Source organism: Tachysurus vachellii, chromosome 16, assembly GCF_030014155.1.
Source record: "Tachysurus vachellii isolate PV-2020 chromosome 16, HZAU_Pvac_v1, whole genome shotgun sequence".
Lineage (NCBI taxonomy): Eukaryota > Metazoa > Chordata > Actinopteri > Siluriformes > Bagridae > Tachysurus > Tachysurus vachellii.
The window spans coordinates 11216293-11238182 of record NC_083475.1 but is presented as its reverse complement, the minus strand read 5'-3'; the positions used below and the strand labels follow the sequence as shown (position 1 = coordinate 11238182).

General features: G+C 42.1%; 1 protein-coding gene across 3 annotated transcripts in view; it reads right to left on the bottom strand.

Annotated features, from left to right (window-relative positions):
• Positions 1-21890, bottom strand: part of tbc1d22a (TBC1 domain family, member 22a) — a 148788-nt gene that overhangs the window by 45361 nt on the left and 81537 nt on the right. For all 3 annotated transcript variants that reach the window (XM_060889673.1, XM_060889675.1, XM_060889674.1), the window contains one exon: positions 9285-9360. In XM_060889673.1, the coding sequence (XP_060745656.1) occupies positions 9285-9360 (76 nt within the window). The remainder of the gene's footprint in view (positions 1-9284; positions 9361-21890) is intronic.

Below are 21890 nucleotides of genomic sequence, written 5' to 3'. Positions count from 1 at the left end.
CTAGAACGTCACTATGAAGTCACCACCCACAACCACCACAGACTGAAGTGATGCTAACGCAGTGGACACACAGAGCCCTGAGGCTGCAGTACTTATGTTCAGTGGAGCAGAGTTTTAAGTGACCAGCTCAATTTATACCTAAACAAACTGCAGTTCAGAATTCAGGCAAGGCGAGCAGCAGACTGCAGAGAACAATGTGCTAAAATCTTACAAACATTTACTACCTGCTGTCAGGAACATTTATGCCTCACTGTGCACAGAGAGCTAAAGCATAAATGTGAAATGTTTTAATGATTCAGCAGATAATTGTGTTCTAAGCAGTCTGGCTTCACCTTTCTAAAAAGCTTCTTTAAGCGAAATAAAAAGTAGAGTTTGCCCTGAAGGAGAGAAGTGACTTTGTCCTGTGCTGTCCTCACCAAACTGAAGGTGACTGCCTGTTTGATTCATCGTCCTTATTTATTCAGCGATGTGCTATCCCCGATGTGTTGATTTTAATTGGAGCAGCGTTTTCATTTCCAGGCCCGCCCCACTATTAAAGGCTCTGAAAGATGACAGTGGCTGCTGAAAAGCAATGAATCTGCAGCTTATCAGGAGCAGGGAGCATGGACATTGATCTTGCTCTTCTCGCCAGCTAGCGTAGGTCAGAGCCCAGTGCATGCTGGGAGGAGCAGCACAAGGCAGAGGCAAACTCACCGTAAAGGAGGAGGGCTTGGTGAGTTAGGACGGTGTGCCAGGAAGTTTAAAAGTGATTATGAGGTGTAATCAGCTAACACTTACACTGTACAAGCTAATCCATTCTACTCTTAGGTGAAGAATAAACAAAGAATATGTGACGTGCCTTTACTGAAGCTTCATAAAATGTTTAATGCCTGCGGCTCCAACACCATCTAACTCTCTCCCTATCTTCTGTCTTAATAATCTCGGTGGTGGCCCATGAAGGTCACATCCCCGTCTCCTAATTTAGTTCCAGATTCTTCACTTGCAAGTGAGAGACCAAACCCATAAACTTCCTAGCAAACCCACACAAGCGAAGTCTGGTCCTAAATAAAAATCTGGTCACCCAAAAATCCTCAATGTTCTTAAAAATAGTCACAAATATTTTGAGCGTGACTGAGACTGTGCACTTGACAGCTTCAGGTACTCGTTATAGGCTGGTTGACAGAAGTGGAACCTAATTGTTGTTTTGTGCTGTTGTGTGTTTACAGATGCTTTTCGGCTCACCGCGGTTGCAAAGAGTGATTATTTAAGTTACTATAGACTTTCTTTCAGCTCAGACCAGACTGTTGTGTATGAAATGTTCAGAAGATCAGCAAACATGCATGGACACAGTTACAGATATCACACTTTTTCCTGAAGCTCTTTACTTGTGATTTTTTTTTTTTTTTTGCACTGTGCTGCTTCCACGTGATTGGCTGTCTAAATAACTGCATAAAATAAATCACGAGTGTATCTATATTAGCAGCGACTAAAAGCGACTGAAGTAGCAACCTTAATTATTGCTGAATTCAGTTTTAGTAGTCCACCTGACCCTTTGTAGTCCTTGAAGCAACATGAAAATTAATAATAATAAAAAAAAAAAAACACAATGTGACGTGTCAACAAAACTCATGTATGAAGGGATTATTCTAGTCCGTTGCACCGGCAGAGATCTATATGTTAAGATATTTTTAATTGGATCAGAGCTATGGGAGTCTGCACAGGGTAATTCACACCTACATTTTATTAAAACGCACGGTGAGGAAATGGAAACTTCACTTTCAATACAACTGTTAGAGTTTGAAAGGCTTATGAAAGAACTCCAGGTGCTTTTGAGGTGCAGGCAGTTCATTAAAACTTAAGATAGAGTCACCGGAAGGAAATTGGCAGCCGGATTAAAATGGCGCACTGGTGAGGAAAAAAATCGATATGGTCCGTTTGAAAGGGTGATCTGGTGTGATCTCACCATCAACCATTTCCAGCTGTGTGTGTGTGTGTGTGTGTGTGTGTGTGTTTAGGGGCGGCAAAAGCCACAAGTCAGACAGGAGATCATGATGAAGCCAGGAGAGAAAATCTATCGGTAATCATCCCAGCAAGGGGTCACGTATATTTACAAGATACGGCAGATTGACGCTGATCCTCACACCAGCCGCAGACGAAGAGGTGAGAGACCCAATTTGCACCAAATACATTTTTAAGAGCGCATGCTGAAGGTTAATTCCAGTAGTTCTGCTTTTCTAGGAAAGTACATTACACGGATAGATATTTGTGTTTTATTGCCTTGATAATGACACCGTGTAGCAGAAAGCCCTGACAAATTCCACCGGCTCCTCGTTTTAAGTTATGATATATAGAGTCTCAGAATGGTACTTGCAAAACGCACACTGTGCAAAACCTGATGAGTCTGCCTGCGGTGACGCACAATAGCGATAAGCTTAGTAGTACACAGTGAGCGCCCAGAAAGCCATCTGCCTTATGGTTCCCTTAAGAGACAGCCATCTATACTAAAATACAAGCAATCCATCAGCTCAGGCATAAAAAAGCAGCTCTTTTCCGTAAGGCTAAAAAAACACAGAATGTCCTTCAGTGAAAAGTGGATAGCAAATAAAAATTGAGGAAACTTCCTTACTATATATTTATAGTAATGTAACACATGTCAGAAGCTGCCGTTCGCTGTTTTGGTAACATACCACTTACTGGTCTTTACCACTTACTGGTCTTTACCACTTACCGGTCTTTACCACTTACCACTTACCGGTCTTTACCACTTACCACTTACCGGTCTTTAAAAAAATAAAGGTGCATTAATAGTAACTGCTCATGTCCCTGTAGTAGTAGTGGAATTATTTTAATAGAAAAGAGTTTGTGGATTTTGACATGGAGCCTTGTAGGGAATAAGACACTTCAGGATGCTCTGGAAGAGGAAAATAATCAATGACGAGTCGGTGTAACGCGGTAATATGGCTTGATATAAATCAGAGCGTTGATTGTGGTGTATTGTATTTTTAAATGTTTGTAGTTACAGTACTTACACAATTTTGTGCAAAGCCACGATACATCTATGATATTACACCTGCTACAAATAGCTACTCTTTTTTCTTTCGCGCTATATTTGGAAATAATATAAAAAGTTTAGCTTGTCATGTTACCAATAAAATGCAAAATGCAAAAATGTTCACTTCCAAAGACTCCACCATGAAGGAAAGAATCTAAGTGCTTACATTAAAGACTCAGTCCATAAATGAAACATCCCCAAGCTTCACTGCATTGTTGTACGTATATTTTCTTATTGGTTTTGATCCTCTAAGTTCATGTGAATTTGTTGTAAGTATGTCAAAGTGATAATGTATTAGAATGACAGCATGAACCTGGCAGCCTGCACGACTGTCAAAATGAAACAAAAACTTCTGTCCAGTGAAATCTGAGAAGTCAGCAGTGCTGTGGAATAGAATACGTTTTATCAACACAATTAAAAACCTTTAACTATTCATATGGTGAAAACTCATCCCTTGACCTTCAGAGAGCCGAACAGCTGAACGACAGGAGTATAAACGTTCTGCTGTAGACTCAGGTAGACCTTTAATCTCCCTGAAAATGCAGGCAAGACTCTAGGGCTCTATGTATCTATTCTCTATATCCTTTACATATCGTTTACAGAAGGAGGAAAGATCATACGCAGACATTAAAGTCCACCTTTCACACAGCAAATGGCCTGCTCCTGCCAATCCTCCCGTGATGTATAATTCAGTGAGTGTTGTAAATCTGCACAACGCCTCCACTGCAGACCAGGCGCTCTGTTACAGCAAGATCAGCAGGGGAAAGTGCTACAGAACAGTAGATGACCTTTCTGGAAACAGTGGCCTGAGCAAACACATCCAAACGACGAAGGGCAAAGCGGAGTGAATCTTTAACCTCAGGAGGGTCCGAATTTCAAACACAGCCTTAAATTCCTTCCAAGCGTGACTCACTGCGGCCGTGACTCACCGACTCTAACGGGGACTACAGAAAGAGCTTTTTAATCAGCTGCTTCTCTGTGCATTACGCTTGGCCTGCTTTGTCCTGGATCACAATAGAAAGAGACGCGTCAGAGGAACTGTGAGGTCTGCAAAGTGAATAGTAAATGATCTGTGTTGCACTTTCAGAATCTTTCACTGGTTTTAAGGGTTTTATTTTTTTTTCCTCAGGACAAATTTTCAAAACTGTAGTACACTAACAAGGTTTTCTTGGAATGACTCCTCTGTAAAGTTTTACTGAAATAATAGAAGGTCAAGGACTCAGTCACTCTGAGAGGCAAGAACCAGACAAAGCACCAAAAAACGTAATGTGTCTCTTTACAAAAACATCCCAATCTCAGGGGTTTAGAAGGCCGCATCTAAATCTCTTACATTTCCAGAACACCATAAATTCTGAGTATAATCTACAACTTGAAAGCCAGTCTATAAATTTCTGTTTTTCAGTATGCACGGTTTTTATTCTTTTTTTAAGCTAACTTCAGTTATGTCACAATCAAGAGAAAATCCTGAGCTGCAAACTGCTCTCAAGATGGAGAAGTAGTTTGCAAATGGGTGCAATTTACCTGCATAGTAATCACTGCCATTTTATAATATCAATTCTTCTCAAGCACCTCACCGAACAAAACCTAAATGCAGACAGGAAACAGCTCGACTCTGCAGCACTGAACTGATGAAGTGCACTGACATGCAGCTAGATATACCGTTACAAAAGGGAACAAATGTTATTGTGCACAATAATATGCCACTGCGGTGTCCTAGGTGAGGTATGGCGGTGTTGAGCTTCCTAGAGCAGAGGAGGAAGATGAACAGGAATACAGAATGACATGGGTGCAGAACAATGACGTATATTTCAATATTTTCACGACATTTAAGGCATTTGGCAGACACCGTTTATGTCATTTTATACAACTGCGCAATTAAGGGTTAAAGAACTTGATCAGGGACCCAGCAGTGGCAGCTTGGTGGACATGGGATTCAAACTCACAACCTTCTGATCTGTAATCAAACACCTTATGGCTTCAATTTGCCTTAACTTCTTAATCAGCACAAAGTAGCATACTGGATGGTCTCAAATATGGAGCAACATGAGACTGAACAAATGTGGGAAGTTGGTTAGGTTGTCATTTTCCTGCACCAAAACACCTGACTGCATTCCCTCTCAATCAGAAGCAGGTGCCAGGGCTATTAGAAAGTGTGGTGTCAGCATCTGAACTACGCATCTGCGGCTGAACAGCTGTGTGCGTCAGTGTTCACTGAGAGAGGTGGAACACAGTGAGGGAAAGAGGTGCAAGGCAGGAAAGGAGATAATACGGAGCCTCGTGTTGCCGTCTGTGACATCCCACTAGTTGCCCATGGGCCGCGGCTGCCATGTCGGGCTCGACCAACACGCTCCACCTTCACCTGACAGAATACTGGCATATGGTGATGGATGTGGGTGTCTGAAACCGTGTGTGCTTGCTCATCAAGGGCTTCGAGCACTGACCATAATCAGAGTCTCATGGCCTCAGCAAGCTCACATAGCCTCAGGCTGTTAGCCCCTGATTCATTAGAGCTGGTGGAAGGGAAGCAGTGCTAATGCACTCGTCTAACCTCCGTGGGGAGGCTCCCTTTGTGAAAAAGTTAAAAGTTGAGTGGAAAATGTGATTGCTTGACTGATTCACTTTACAACAGTACAAAGCTGGATGTGACGCTTGATTAAAGCGGACACTGGCTGATGTCACAATGGAGCAATTTGGAAATAACGAGTTACTAATAAGCGGCCTTATTACGTCAAAATAGCCAAAAGAACACGTGTTGAAAAACAGACATTCAGTGTCAGTTCAGAGGCATTCTGTGCAGAGGCAACACACAAAGTGCAGGATACAGCCTTGGGCATGAATTGAAGGACATGTGATGGGATGAAGGGAAGGAGGGCTAGAGGGAGGGAGAGAAAAGAATGCTTACAGGCAACAACTACAGGGATAAGTGCCTTTTGACCTCACTCCATTAACTTCTCTCTGAATGTGTACAGCTCTGCAAGAAAGCAGGAACGACAAGGAAGGAATCTTACTCGAGGCAGCAACGCAAGCCAGATCTCTGGAGTGAATGGAGTTGATATGTAAGGTTCCATAGTTCTCTGACTCACAGGACTAAATCGAGTGCAATGATTACATGATGAGGACCAGAAATCCCCATCCAATCTGACTTGGTCAAATTAGATTTGATTAGGAGATAAAGAGGATAAAGGAAAGGAAAGTTAAAAAAAAAAAAAAAAAAGTGCTGTCAACTGAACTGAACACTGTGCCCGATGAAGCCTGCTGAAGGAATGACTGCTCTTATAACATGATAACAGGACAGTTTTTCCATAACAAAAAAAAAAAACAGTTACAAATATGTGTAGTTTAACAATAAAGTATCATGGTACAAGAGGAATAAAACATAAGGACACCCTGTTATAGTAACATAATCGCCTGGATGACAACAGGAGCTCTGCGTCCCTCTCCACCACCGTGTCATTGATTCTTTTCCTATAACCGCATAGCGCATTGTGTTTTATTTGACATGTGTTATAACACTATATACTTTCACAAGCCTGTCAGTAAGCTAAGCCCGGTTTTTAAAGATTTCATGAAACTGCCCTGGATGAATGACCTTGTGCAATCCAGCAGCTGGACATTTACTATGGCATTTCAGGCTTTAACAACAGCTGGATGCTGGCAAATCACATAAAGCATCGTTGAGGGTGAACAAACCATTTCTCCAGACTCTAAGCCAGGCAAGAGTGGTAAACATCTCATAAGGCTAAGATAAGACAGGATCTCTGGCCTAACGTGGTAATAAAATATCCAGTATAACGTATTCAGTGGGAAAACTGAAACCATGCTTACACAAGCAGTACACTAGTGACATTACACTAGTGTCTGAGCCTAGACATGAACAGCTGTTAATCTATAAATAACAGCTGTTAGTTAGGTTACATATGAGGCCCAAATGATGCAAGAATTGTTTGTACATAATACTTATTAGTTTTTTAATGACTTGGTATTAATGACAATGAAGCATCGCCGCTGTAAGGCTTTTTTATTTATTTATTTATATATATATTTTTTTAAAGAGATTTCATATAGGAATTGAGGAATATACTTATTTGAAATAATATTAATTCTAATGTTAATTAATAGTCTACAATAATATAAAATAAAATAACTGCTAAAGAAGAAAAACACCAAATAGTCAGTTTTCAGAATTGAAACTTCTGTTGGAAGCAATGATTGACCAGGTCAAAAAAACAAGCAGGACCTTCAACCATAACCCTTACATCTGACTTTTGGTGACTTGTTTTTGGTGAATTTGCTCAAAAGTAATTTGACTATAATTAATCGCTGACACAAAAATAAAAGTTGACACTTCCTGAGCCAAAGATCTGTTCAGGGGATTAACAGGGTTACTTCCTGCTTGACAATCTTCTGCCAACGAAGGTCAGCTTAACTTAAGCATACATACAGCATACAAGACGAACACGATTTCTTTTGAGGGAGGAGAAAAAAGCAGATGAAAGGAAAACAACACCATGAGGAAAACCTGGTGAAACTGCACACTGTTATGTGTACACATACGAGGAGAAATAACAGCAAGGCAGTGAGAAACGGAGGAAAGTTTAAAATTTAAATTTCTCTGGCTTCTTTTCTCCCACAATGAAATGCATCACTGCGCTGAATGCAGGCTGAGCAGACAGGCCCGTGTGCTGAAGCACAGGAGCAGGCTCTGTCTCCGAGAAGTGGCCATTCAATTCTGATTATGGCCACCTAATAGAAAGTAATGAGCGAGCCTTATGCTCCAGTGACTTCGGCTTTTCCCAGCGGGGTAGCAGCGCTCTCTGCAAAGGCCAAACCACTGCAGCACTGATTGAGTCTGACACTCAAGGCTGAAGGAGAGAGGGCAAGAAACGTGGCGAGAGGAAAAAAAAAGAAGAAAAAAAGGAAAAAAGGGGAGTTAAACCTGGCGAGTTCGGGTAGGCAGCTTATGTGTAGTCAGCAGAATGACAGGAAGGAATAGGAAGCTTTATGTGCATTTTCTGTTTTTCTTTTTATAGGGTTTTGTTATCGATCGCATTTACATATAGACATCTGTGCCAGATTGTTGTGGACAGCACATTATAAAGTGAAGATATCTTTCGAATGAAAAGCATTATCAGATTTAAAGAAACCATACAAACGGACACGGATTTTAGTGTCATCATTGTGTTATTCAATGCGTACACACTATTAATCTGATATCTGTAATATGCCACAGATGTAGATTAGAAGATAAGGAGAAGAGCAGTACATTACCAAAGCAGGGGCATAATATGGTATGCATTTAGAAGAAGAAGAAGAAGAAGAAGAAGTAAAAAAAAAGAAAAAAAAAAGAAAGACTTTTGCCGTTTCGCATTCACAGGACTCTTACTTAAGATTACTCAAATGCACAGGATGAATTATTGGCCAAGAATTATTATTTTTGTTAGACATATCCACCCTGTGACCTTCGATCTTTCCTGTACTGCTTAGTTCACTTGGGACTGTAGATTGCTTGACTGCATAGTACATTCAGCAGAATGCGCTGTTGCCCAAAAAAAAAAACCACCTTCTGCCCACAGCTTTAATGGCTTTAGACACAGCAGGCAGATCTCTCTGTGCTCCACCTGTCTCTCCTCTGTTGCCTTCAGAAAAGTCCGAATTTCTGCCCAGCGCTGCTTTTCATTCATCTCTTGTGTGGTAACCATAGCGACAGCAAGTACAGTTAGCGCTTAGCCTACCAGGACTGCGTTGTTATTTTATATCCACAGGCTGCATAATAAACATAGAAAAACATCTGACCAAAAACCAAAGGCGTCTGACGCAAGGCGCCTGTTCATGTACTTTTCCACTAAATCTAAAAATATCAGCGGGTTCGGGACGACTTTGTGGGGTCGAGCACCGCTTGTGTCACTATGTAGCTCACAGGATTTGTTTTTTAGGCTGTTGTGCTCCTGATAAAACTCCATCTCTATCAGCAAAGATATGGGACACCTCTATTATGTAAGCATAAACTCTCTCTTTAACAGAACCATCATCGCTGAGCAACTAATGGGATCATGGGATATTTCACACAATGCCACTAGTTTAGTATTTACATTTTTTGTAAACAACTTGTAAACTGATCTTGACGATAAAAACATTTGTTTTGTATAAAGAATACCTCCTATAATTGCAATACACATGGATGATGAAGGAGACGAGTAAAAGTAAAAGAACAAGCACAGACAGACAGAGGCAGAGACAGACTGACCGCACTTACCGTCAATTCGGCTCACCAGCTCCTCCAGAGCTTTCACTTTCCTCTGGATCCCTGGCTGGGCAAAAGTGTAGTTGTCCTAAAGAACGAAAAAGAGAGAAACTCAGGCACAGCCTTAGCTAAGAGATCATTATTGAGGTATGAATATGTTGTGATTGACAGGTCCCTGTGGAGAGCTCATTTACAATACATTTACACCAGTGCAATTAAAAGTCATTGATCGCATAAAATAGAATCCATTAGCGATGCTTACATAATGTCTTTATGCCTCGGGGATTTTTACAGCATAATGACAACCATGGGGAAAAAGGACCATCAAGAACGCAGTTAACACACTCTCAATCTCTCACACAAAGACACACAAACACAATGGCCTGTAGGGTATAGTCAATTCTGGTGTAGTAAAGCACGTAACCGCCCATAACACACACACACTCACACACACACACACACACACACACACACACCGGCCATAGTGATGGTAGCTGCATGCTGGGAATAGTGAGCCCATAATTAAGTGATAATATTCATCATGGTGCTGTGGCCCACAGTGCAGCATAATTACCACATTCATTTCTGTGTGTGCCGCCGGTCCTCATGACCAGACAGCCACTTAGGATTCCTGCTCCACACCTATATCCCTGCCCCGCTTACCAATTACTACCCCAGCTAGCTGTTAACCTAGCAGTATTTGAGAAAGCGGTCCGTGGAGCGCTGCATGCAGAGGGTTAAAGAAGATGAATACTGTGATCAAAGTGCTAGACGGGGATATTGATAAACAATAGTGGCTGAAGACCCATCATTCACAGCAATTACAGGGCTGCTGGAGAAGATTGGGTGCAAGAGGGAAGTGTGTGCTTGTGGGCAGCAGGTCTCAAGCGAAATGGTGAGAACTCACTTATCCTCCCACAAACAGGAAGCACTACTGAGCAGCTTTACTGTGTACAAAAATTAGGCTGATTTTGTTGCAAAAAGAATCAAATAATAATAAACTAGCATCATAATCAGGAAAGAGTTGAGATCAGGGAACAAGTTTAGCCGAGCATCTCTAATATAATGACACGTGTGTCTTTGTTCCCGCATTATTAAATGTCAAGAAGTAACTGTTTGGAAAACTCCTAATATCCTGACACAAATCCACACCTAACAACAAATCCAACAGGTGTTAGTGTTCCGGCTTGACAAAGAACCAGCCCTTGCTGCTCTGACTCACAAGGGCAGACAGCTATTGAGTGTGTCTAAGCGTTAAGAGAGAGTGTGTGTGTGTGTGTGTCTCCATCTTTGATGAGGCTTCAGAGAGTGAGGAAGCTTTAATGTGGCCTGGGAGCAGCAAAGGCGGCAAACGTCCCACAAGGGGAGAGAAGTCATTAACCGATAAACAATTGCGGCTGTCCTTCAGGCTGTGCAGCCACTGCACTCCAGACGTGCCTTGGATGAATACACAAGGAGCCGCATCCCAACTCTTAAAGTAATTCCAGCTCTGGTGGGTTTTTTCTTCTCTTCAACTCTCTTTTCCTTTTCTCCGTGACCTCGAAGTAGGACTGGCGGAGCAACCCTAAATACGGTAAAACAGATGGAACAGTTTGTGCCTGGCCTACTTTTGCAGGCCTGAACTTACTCTGCAGCTGGAGCGATGACCCTTGAGATCACTCGCGGCTCAGTGAACATTAACGCCCAAAGCCTGGATAATCTATCTCTGCAGGAGCCTCTCTATCTGTTAAAGTGGTGGGAGAGCACAGGTAGGACGAATGTGTGTTGTTTTGAATGATGTTTTGAAATGCAGGTGAATTTGAATAGAGAGGAACAGCATGGTGCATTACAGCATCCAACATTATGTGTGACTGCACAAGATACAGGCAGAGTAGTCATGTTTAATTTTGCCTAAGCAGTTAAGGTATAACATGACCTTTTAACACAACTTTATACTTATTTAGCAGTGAATCCTCAATATTGTATGACATGATACAGCCTGGAAAAGCAAGGACGAACATGTGCTTCCTCAAAGACGTGTAATCCTGCTTCCTCCCTAACTGCAACTCCTAAATGCACTTTAAAGACAATTTTTTTATTATTTTACAGAGTTATACATTCATTTAGAATGAGTTATGTATTTGAGGGCAAAATCAGGCTGAAAATTGTATGTAGTAAAGTCTCCTGATTGTAGGTTCAACCCTGATGATGTCACAGTTATAGAACTTAAATATACTTAATTATAGAACTCAGCCTAATCCTTCCTGTTATCCTTGTTGTAATGATAGACATCCATCCACACATCTGGCAGTACACTGGTTTGTAAGTGCTGTCTGTCATGTGCAATATTATATCAGGGTTTCCCGCAGCACTTTGCAGTTCGAGTGGCCCGCCTAAGCTGGGAAACCCTACCGCCTTAACTAGGTCGCCCAAAAAAAAAAAATTCCGCTGCACAAAAGGCCGTCAAGTGCATCTCGGAGAATTATATGTTATTTAAATTTTATATTAGTGTTAAATAAATAATTGTTAAATGTAGTACAGAGTCTGTGGTCTATCTCACAAAGAAGCGCTGACTGACCCGCCCACCCGCCAAACCCTACCGCCTTAACTAACAACTTTTCTGCGGGAAACCCTGATTATATAAAGCTGATGCTCTGGAAAAACAAAATGATTTAAAAAATAAAAACAGATTCCTGCTTTATTAACATTCCAAACACTCCATTTACACGCTCATCTTCCCATCATTTTCCTGGCCTGTTGATCTGGGATCAGATTCAATTGTGTTCTAGCAACAAATCATTACTCTTCTTGATGACATGAGCCATATAGACGTACTGTCAGGTAGATTTAAAATTCAAAGTTCCTAACTAGAGCCTTTCTTTACTCGACTTCTGTGCGCCATGTAGTAGCCTACATTACATTACCTGTTAAGCAATGAGAAGGGGAGGTTAGTCTTAAGTATGCATTAAGCCTGCCCAGAGGCTTTGGTAATTACATTTGCATTATTAAAGCTCCTCTGCAGTAATTTAATAAAGTACTTTGGCTGTAGCACATCTTAGCCAAAGAGCTATAAACGACTTGAAGTTTTCACAGCAACAAGACTGTTTACCTGTGGTAGAAGCACAAATCTGACCATACGGACATCTGACATCACACAGACATTGATTGTTACACCTCCTCTGTACTGGATTACATCAACACCACCATAGACAGTGTTACTACTCAGAAACAGATCATCACATACCCAAATCAGAAGCCATGGATAAACAAGGAGGTGCGCCTCCTGTTGAAGGCACGCAATACTGCCTTCAGATCAGGTGACGCACAGGCCTACAGCACATCCAGAGCTAACCTGAAGAGGGGCATCAAAGAGGCCAAGCACTGCTACAAGCAGAAGATAGAGGAGCATTTTTCCAACTCTGACCCTCGACGCATGTGGCAAGGCATCCAGGTCATTAGTGATTACAAATCCCCCCACTCCACCCCCGCTGCCACTGATGTCCTCTTCTTGAACGAGCTTAATGACTTTTATGCTCGCTTTGAAAGAGACAACAGAGAAACTGCCACCAAGCTCAAACCCTCGGCTGACCACCCTCCAATCATACTCTCCTCCACAGACGTCTGCAGCGTACTGAGCCGGATCAGCGCACACAAAGCCGCTGGACCAGACAACATCCCTGGACGCATACTCAGGGCATGTGCTGAGCAGCTTGCTGGGGTCTTTACGGACATCTTCAACCTGTCTCTTGCCCAAGCAGCTGTTCCTACTTGCTTTAAATGCACCTCCATTGTGCCAGTGCCAAAACACTCCAACCGAACGTGCCCCGAACGACTACCGCCCTGTAGCACTGACTCCCATTGTCATGAAGTGCTTTGAGCGGCTGGTCCTGGCACACCTGAAGGACTCTCTACCACCCACATTGGACTCTCACCAGTTTGCCTACCCCAGCAATAGGAGCACAGAAGATGCAGTTTCCATGGCACTGCACTCTGTGTTCACACACTTGGACAATAAGAACACTTATGCACACATGCTGTTTGTTGACTTCAGCTAAGCATTTAACACCATCATTCTATCCAAGTTAATAGCCAAATTAGTAGATGTGGGCATTAACACCACAACTTGCAACTGGATCATGGACTTCCTGACCAAAAGACCCCAGCAGGTTCGATCAGGCTCCATCTGCTCAAACACCATCACACTCAACACTGGTGTACCACAGGTTTGTGTGCTGAGCCCCTTCCTCCACTCCCTCTTCACCTCCGACTGCAGGCCAGTGTATGGATCTAACTCCATCATCAAGTTTGCAGATGACACTACAGTGATTGGTCTCATCACCAACAATGATGAGACTGCCTACAGGGAGGAGATCCAGCACCTAGCCACATGGTGCAATGACAATAACTTGCTCCTTAACACCTCCAAAACAAAGGAGCTCATTGTGGACTTCATGAAAGAGTCAGGAGGCACGCACGACAACATCCACATCAATGGGATGGCTGTTGAACGCGTTTCCAGCTTCAAGTTCCTGAGGATCCACATCTCGGCGGACCTGTCCTGGACTACCAACACCTCCAGCCTGGTCAAGAAGGCTCACCAGCGCCTCTTTTTCCTGAGGACACTAAAGAAAAATCAGCTCTCCTCGGACATCCTGGTGAACTTCTACCGCTGCGCGATAGAAAGCATCCTGACCAGCTTTGTCACAGTCTGGTATGGGAGCTGCTCTGTTGCAGAGCGCAGGGTATTGCAGCGGGTAGTGAAAACCGCCCAGCGCATCACAGGGACTCCACTTCCTGCCATGGAGGACATCCAAAAGAAACGCTGTCTGCGTCAAGCTCGCAGCATTCTTAAGGACTCCTCTCATCCCGCCCATAGACTGTTCTCACTTCTACCCTCCGGCAGGCGTTTCAGGTGCCTCCGGACCAGGACCAGCCGACTAAAAAACAGCTTTTTTCCTAGAGCTGTCTCTTTATTGAACTCTGCCCCTCACTGATCCTACTGTCCTTCATTCTACTGCCAACCTCCACCCCACACACACACACATCTCACACTTCGTTTTTGCACTAATGGACTTGTCTACACAAAGACCTATGATCACTTTTGCTCATTTCTCACTCCACAATTAGTTATTGCACTAATGGACTGTTACATAAAACTATGCTCATTTGCACACTTGCTCTTCTTTTTTTGCATTGCTGCTCACCATTGCCTTACATTGTATATACCCACCTGATTACTATTCATAGTAACAGAAATATATTATATTATGTTCATAGTACATATCCCCTGTATATTTCAGTTATAGTAATAACAATATATTGTTTATAGCACACACCCTTCTGTAAATTTTAGTTTATGGTAATAGACATCTGTATATTATATTCATAGCACATATATATTCATTTGTATATTATATTCATAGAACATATATATTCATTTGTATATTATATTCATAGAACATACATATCTGTAAATTACTGTTTATAGTAATAGCCATATATTTTGCTACAGCACATATCCTTCTGTAAATCTGTGTATTTGTTCATAGTATGCACACTTCTGTAAATCACTCCATATTACCACTTATTTAACTTATTTAAATCTTGTACAAACTGTATATCCTGCACTTGCTACTATTGCACTCTGGTTAGACCTAAACTGCATTTTGTTGCCTTGTACTTGTACATGTGTAATGACAATAAAGTTGAATCGAATCTAATCTAATCTAATCTGAGCTAACGCAGCATGGCAAGACAAACAGGCACAGACAGAGAAACACAGGACAGGACAGGGTCCATGATAGCCCTCCAAAAGATGGACAATGTAGTTGTACAGCATGACAACACAAAATAACTCCCTGCAGATTAATAACTAACAAACCTGTCAGATATTAACGCTGCCCAGAAAAGATTCATTCGCAAACGGTAAAACCTGTCAGCAGTAGACCAGAATGACCTCTGATGTCCTCAGCATGCTTAATGTCTGCAAGGGTTGTGCTCAAAGGACAAAACTAACGTCACAAGTGCTCCAGTAGTGAAGGGAGCAATTTCCATGAATACACAAAGAAGACGCTGTTCCTCCGAGTCTTAGAATGAACCTGGATGATCGAGCCTCATTTGCAATGTCTAATCACAGGCTTGGATGCACAGCTTGACTGCATTTGTCCATTGAGTTCACCTAGACGCAGTGTGCGCGATATCGCAAGTGTACCTTATGACATATGACATCTATAAGCATAGAATACTGAGGCATTTACAGTACTCCTTGTTACACTGTGGTTGAATCAGACTATTGCTCATGGTGTATATCAAACAGGAAGTGGCAGTCACCAATTTAGACAATTAATCAGTGACAAAACTACTATTTAGATCATTTTATTCAGCCTGCTAGACGGCTTTCATGGCTATTTTTAATCAGGTGGTCTTACTAATGCCGGGCTCAGAACCAGGGTTTTCCTGCACTGTTTATGTGCAGTATAGAAACTAGAAGGCTTAGCGTAAACTCCATTCTGTTGCTGTTAAACCAGTAAAATGTTGTATTATTCACCACTGGTGCTCCCTGAGTCTCAGATGCTACACATTGGCTTTTTTCTTTGCCGAAAGGCCAATGTCTCTACTGAGTCTGAAGATGACCGAGTACAAAAAACATGGACATGTGTGATCAATAGATGAGGCCTGTGACTTTTCCTGTGAATAAAATTGTACAATGACTGGATGAGAGCCTTATTCTGATAAGCGAGCTACACCATGTGAGCGAACAAACAAAAAAAACAAGGCTGCTGACAGGATTTGGAGCTGTGATGACAACCCTGATAAGCTTTGTGCACAAAGCGGACTGCACTCTGTGTGACTCGGTTGGGAGTGTAGGCTTTTATACTCACACACTAGCTATTGATAGCTTTCCATCAGTCAAGCCGTTCTTCTCTCCCTTCCTTCATCCATCTAGCCCATTCACGCAGTCAAGCTTCTTATCAGAAAATAATCCAGCTATTCGCTGTGTGAGCAAACAGGATCATGAGCTTATCTTTAGAACATCTCAAAGTCACCGTCCAACATGAAGCCACTTCTCTCTTGTATGCTTGTCTATCTTCTATTCATTATGAGGCTTAAGAAAGCTTTCAGATATCTTAATGGGCTTTGAGAGTCTAGCGTTGATGTTCATGTCTTTATTTGTGAAATGCATTTGACTGAGAGGGGTATGTGAGGCAGCAGTAAAGCAGAGTTAATTCGCAGCGCTTCGTGTCGCTAGGGATACGGCTGACGAGAAATGGAGGAGCTCAGTGAGCTGAGACAGAGGTATACAGTTGTCAATAAAAGAGTGAGACACAGAAAGCTGCAACCCGGCTTTTCCTGCTCTGGCCCCTGCTCTCTTGATAGCCTCTGATTGAATATAATTGGCAGGAGGGCACTGGGGTGAGGTAGCACCTACGCTCCTGCCAGAACACACACAAACACACCAAGACAGCAGAGTATCAGCTCACAGTTTCCAAAGTGTGCAGCTGAAATGCACAGACAATAGCAGCTCTGGGCACAAAGCCTCATTAGGATCAGTGAACACTGATAATCCTGAAAAACCTACAGAGAAAGACACAGTGAGAGAAAGGGAAGCCAAAGGAAGAGCTGGTCTTCAGTTGGCCCTGTGTGACTTTATATGCCCAGCTGCAATGATGCAACACAGTGCAGATTCTCATCAGTATTCCCCAAGAGACCCACAGGGGCAGTGCCAAAACATCACACACCATCCACTGTGATGCTTCCTAACACTTTTCTTCACTTGCCTGCTGTTTCAGTCCTCAAGAACAGTGCCTGGGTGTCAGGGACCAAACGCCAATCAATGCTAACTATGTAACAGATGGAAGAATAGACTGGCTGAGTGGGTGTCAGTGTGTGCTTCTGTCAAAGAGTCTGTCAATACACTGTTCCAACAGAGTAGAAGACCAATTGGCCAAATCAAATCGTTGGAGCCTGAGGCTCCATTTAGGTCAATGTTTCCAATAAACACATGCAAATATTTAACAGATTATCAGCGGAATTACGAGCGCCGTCAGCTATTAATATGTCCGACCCATTTAAAGAGCTTTCCAAAGGAGCCATGAAATTAGCATAGTCACTAAACACTGAGCTGAGGGGAAAAAAAAGACAAGAGTCATGCCAGAGAGTTTCCCTGCAGAACCATAGGGCCATGATATTGGGCTCTCATCATAGCCTGCTACATCTCCAGCTTTTATTTCCAACACACAGTCTGGAACAGTGTGGCCTACTAATTGGAAAACAAAAGAAAACAATATTTGCTTGGAGATGGCAATTGCACTGAATGAATGATACGCATGCTTTTTCCCTTTCATTTATGTTTATGCCACGTTTATAGGTTCCATTTCTGCCTTTGAAACAAACCCCCAAGCACTGTGAAGTAAATGGATTCATTTCTTTTCCTTCTTCGTTTGCATGCACAGAATGAGTGGGAGGAAGGGAGGAGAGAGGAAGAGAGCAAGAGAGAAAGAGGGAAATAGGCTAAATAAGCAAGAGGCTCATTAATATCACTGAAGGTGCATTTCACAGACAAAGGGCCCCGAGAGGCACCTATTTATTTAGGAAATTAATAAAAGTGAGCGTTTGGCCCAGTGTAAATGCCACTTTCTGTCCACAGCAGCACTTCTGCTCTGCATGGGGAGAACGCACATCATAGCTGCTCTGACCTTGGCTCTAATTGCTTAGCGGACACTAGGGAGAGCCACGTTTCCCCCCTAATGGTTTATAAACAATTTTACAGGGGCTGTGCTGCTCCACGACCTTAATTAGTTTGTGATCCTCTGACTCTTGCCCCTAGACCCCACTCTGATCCAGCGACTGATACAGGACATATTTGGGAGAGGTGTGTAATGGAGGAGCATTAACCTTGGAGACACAATCCAGGACAATTTATAGACTGGAGCTAAGTCAACTTCTCCCTGCTAAAACATTCAGCAACAAACAGAACGGACCTACTTCATCCCAAGCAGCGAGGCCTCTTTAACCAGCAGTCTATGGGCCAAAGCTGTCCCATTTTCATATAAATGATCAGATAATTAGCATTATATCCTCCATACAAACAAATCCTCAAATACAGACATCGTAGGGGCTACTTTTATGATGTCAGATAGCAGTTAGGCCTGTCACGTTGACTTCCTCACAGCATTTGACTTTATATATTGCTGATAGAATAAGTGAATACCTAAAAATCAGTAAGTGCACTCCTGCTGTCTGATCCTGACACACTTCTACTGCTGAGGCTCGTCTCGCCGACCAGACTTGTCTGATTCATCCTTCTGGGTCAAGCCTAGTGCACTTTGTGACTGATTCAACTACCGTGGATAGTCCTAGATGTTTACCTTAAAAACCTGCACTTTCAAAAAATAAATAAATAAATAAAATAAAATAATAATGCTTACTTGGATTTAGAACATACGCAGCACATAGTGAGTATGAACTGTCCCAAGATGTCATGTTGCTAATACACAATCATTCATGTTATCTGTGTTCCCAGATAAGTGAGGTTATTATCAGAGCAAGTAGAAGTCTTAAAGAAAAAAAGGCACTTAAGTAGTGAACAAATGGATGAAAATTCCACCTGAGTGCTGCAGATGGCTCTGCCATCTTTCTTTATTATTTCATTCATGTCAGTCAATTTCTTTATCTCCTGTTGTCTATGTGCACATGTTTATATAACAAAGCAAAAGCAGCAGCTGGAAGTATTTGAAATCCAAGATACAAGAGAGGAAAGTGATCAGAGTGCTTGTGCATGGTACAGGAGAGGAAAGCTAATGTTGAAGAAAATGAAGATGAAAGGAAGAGGGAGAATTTCAGAATTGGAGTACATACGTCTCCATTATGTACAAGCTTTATGTCCTCACTGAGCCACCGTCTAACCCTATAAAATATTTATTTACGCATCTACACGAGTGACCGTATATCCGTCCGTCTGTGTCTATTTCTATATTTTCTCAAGTGTCTAAGTGCCTTTCCACCCAAGTGTACACTCACCACTGAGCACTTGGAACATCTGTACACATATGCAGTCATGCAAATAGCTTAACAGCACAGCAATGTGAAAAAAAAAATCATACAGATACAATTCAGCAGCTTCAGATCATGTTCAAATCAACCATCAGAATGAGAGAAAAATGAAAGCTCACCCTTTTGGTGAAAGAGGTAAACAGGGAATCTCCAGACCGGTACAAGCTGACAGAAAGGTTACAGTGATTCATATTACCAGACTGTACAGCTGTGTTAAGCAGGAAACAGCAGTCTACTTCTGCTAGTCAAGAACTAAAAGATGAGGCTGCAGTAGGCACAAGCTCACCAATAAAGGAACAACAATTAAAGACTGAACTAAAGCAACCTGGTCTGATAAATCTTGATTTCTGCAGAAGCACGCAGATGGTAGGGTCAGAATTTGGCACAAAACGCATGAATCTCTGAACATAACCTGGCTCAAGTCAATCGTCAAGCTGGTGGAGGTGTTGTAAAGGTGTGGGGAATGCAGTCTTGGGATATTTTTTCCATAGATTATTTGGAGTATTGCTGCTGAGAATGCGCATCCCTTCATGGCCGCAATTTACCGTCTTCTAATGGCTACGTCCTGCATGATAATGCGCCGTGTCACAAAGAAAAATCACTTCAAATTGGTTCCATGAACATGACAATGCGTTCAGTGTTCTTCATTTCTTTCTCAGTAACCAGATCTGAATCCAACACGACACGTTTGAGATGTGACAATGAGAAAGTAATAAAACTGCACCTGGAAATCTCCAGGAACAGCATGATGTGATATCATGCTGGAGCAGAATCTCAAAGAATGTTTCCAACACCTTGTGGAATCCATGCCATAAAGTACTGAGGCAAAACGAGGCCCTACCCTGCATTAAGTGCACGATGAGTGTATATATATATATATATATATATATATACACACGTATATCCATCCACCTGAGTGTCTATGTCCATGAGCAAATCCGCCTCATTTCCAAATATACATGGCTTGCCTGGGGATATTAGTTAATTAGTACAATTAACAACTGTACAAATAAACAAGAAAACATTAGACAACTCTCCGCTGTAAGCTATTCATCCCTCATACCAACCTTTTCTTCTTTTGTGCCACAAGACCATTCATTTAGCTACAATTAGTATAAATTAAAGCTTATCATTGTGTTTCCACTTGAAAAGATTGTAAATCGTAGTAAAATCTCATCAAACAGGACTAACAGCAACTATGTATGAGCGTAAAGTCAGTGTTTACTGAGCTACTATGCAAGAATTTGGCAAAACATAAGCATTAGATTCATTTTTTAAGAAGTGTATAGTGCTATATTATTATCTGCAATCAGGCTTTCAAGTATTCTACTCTTCCCAATTCGTTTACTCTCCGCCTGCATTTCCTCTACGGTTTTGTCATAATTCCTCTTGAAGTTTATATGGATTTACACTGATTTAGAACATACACACTGAACAGTGAGTGAAATTCTCAAGCACAGCATGAATTGTCCCATGATGCCATGAGCCTAATATGCAATCATCTAGGTAATGAATGTGTGGGAAAGCGAGACTGCTATTAGAACATTCTCACATCCAAAAGAAAAACAACACTTTAGTATTAACTGAATGGGGGAAAATTACATCCAGGCACCGTAGATGGTTTGATCATCTTTCTTCATTATTTCATTCATGTCACTGAGGTTCTTTATCTCCTGCTGTCTAGGTGCACATATTTATATAACAAGTCATGAGTTACAGCTGCAAGTCTTTGAGATACAAGAGAGGAAAATAAACAGAGAGTTTGCACAGGGTACAGGAGAGGAAAGCTGATGAATGATGAAACGAGAAAAGACAAGAGCAGGAAAGTGAGGAATCTGTAAATGCACTCCATCATCATGGATTAGCCAACTGAACCTCCATCCATTGTATGTCTAACCATCCACTCAAGTGTATATCTGTCCATCCACCCAAGTGTATATCTGTCCATCCACTCAAGTGTATATCTGTCCATCCACCCAAGTGTATATCTGTCCATCCACCCAAATGTATATCTGTCCATCCACCCAAATGTATATCTGTCCATCCACCCAAATGTATATCTGTCCATCCACCCAAGTGTATATCTGTCCATCCACTCAAGTGTATATCTGTCCATCCACCCAAGTGTATATCTGTCCATCCACCCAAGTGTATATCTGTCCATCCACCCAAGTGTATATCTGTCCATCCACCCAAGTGTATATCTGTCCATCCACCCAAGTGTATATCTGTCCATCCACCCAAGTGTATATCTGTCCATCCACCCAAGTGTATATCTGTCCATCCACCCAAGTGTATATCTGTCCATCCACTCAAGTGTATATCTGTCCATCCACCCAAGTGTATATCTGTCCATCCACCCAAGTGTATATCTGTCCATCCACCCAAGTGTATATCAATCCATCCACCCAAATGTATATCTGTCCATCCACCCAAGTGTATATCAGTCCATCCACCCAAGTGTATATCAGTCCATCCACCCAAGTGTATATCTGTCCATCCACTCAAGTGTATATCTGTCCATCCACCCAAGTGTATATCAGTCCATCCACCCAAGTGTATATCTGTCCATCCACTCAAGTGTAT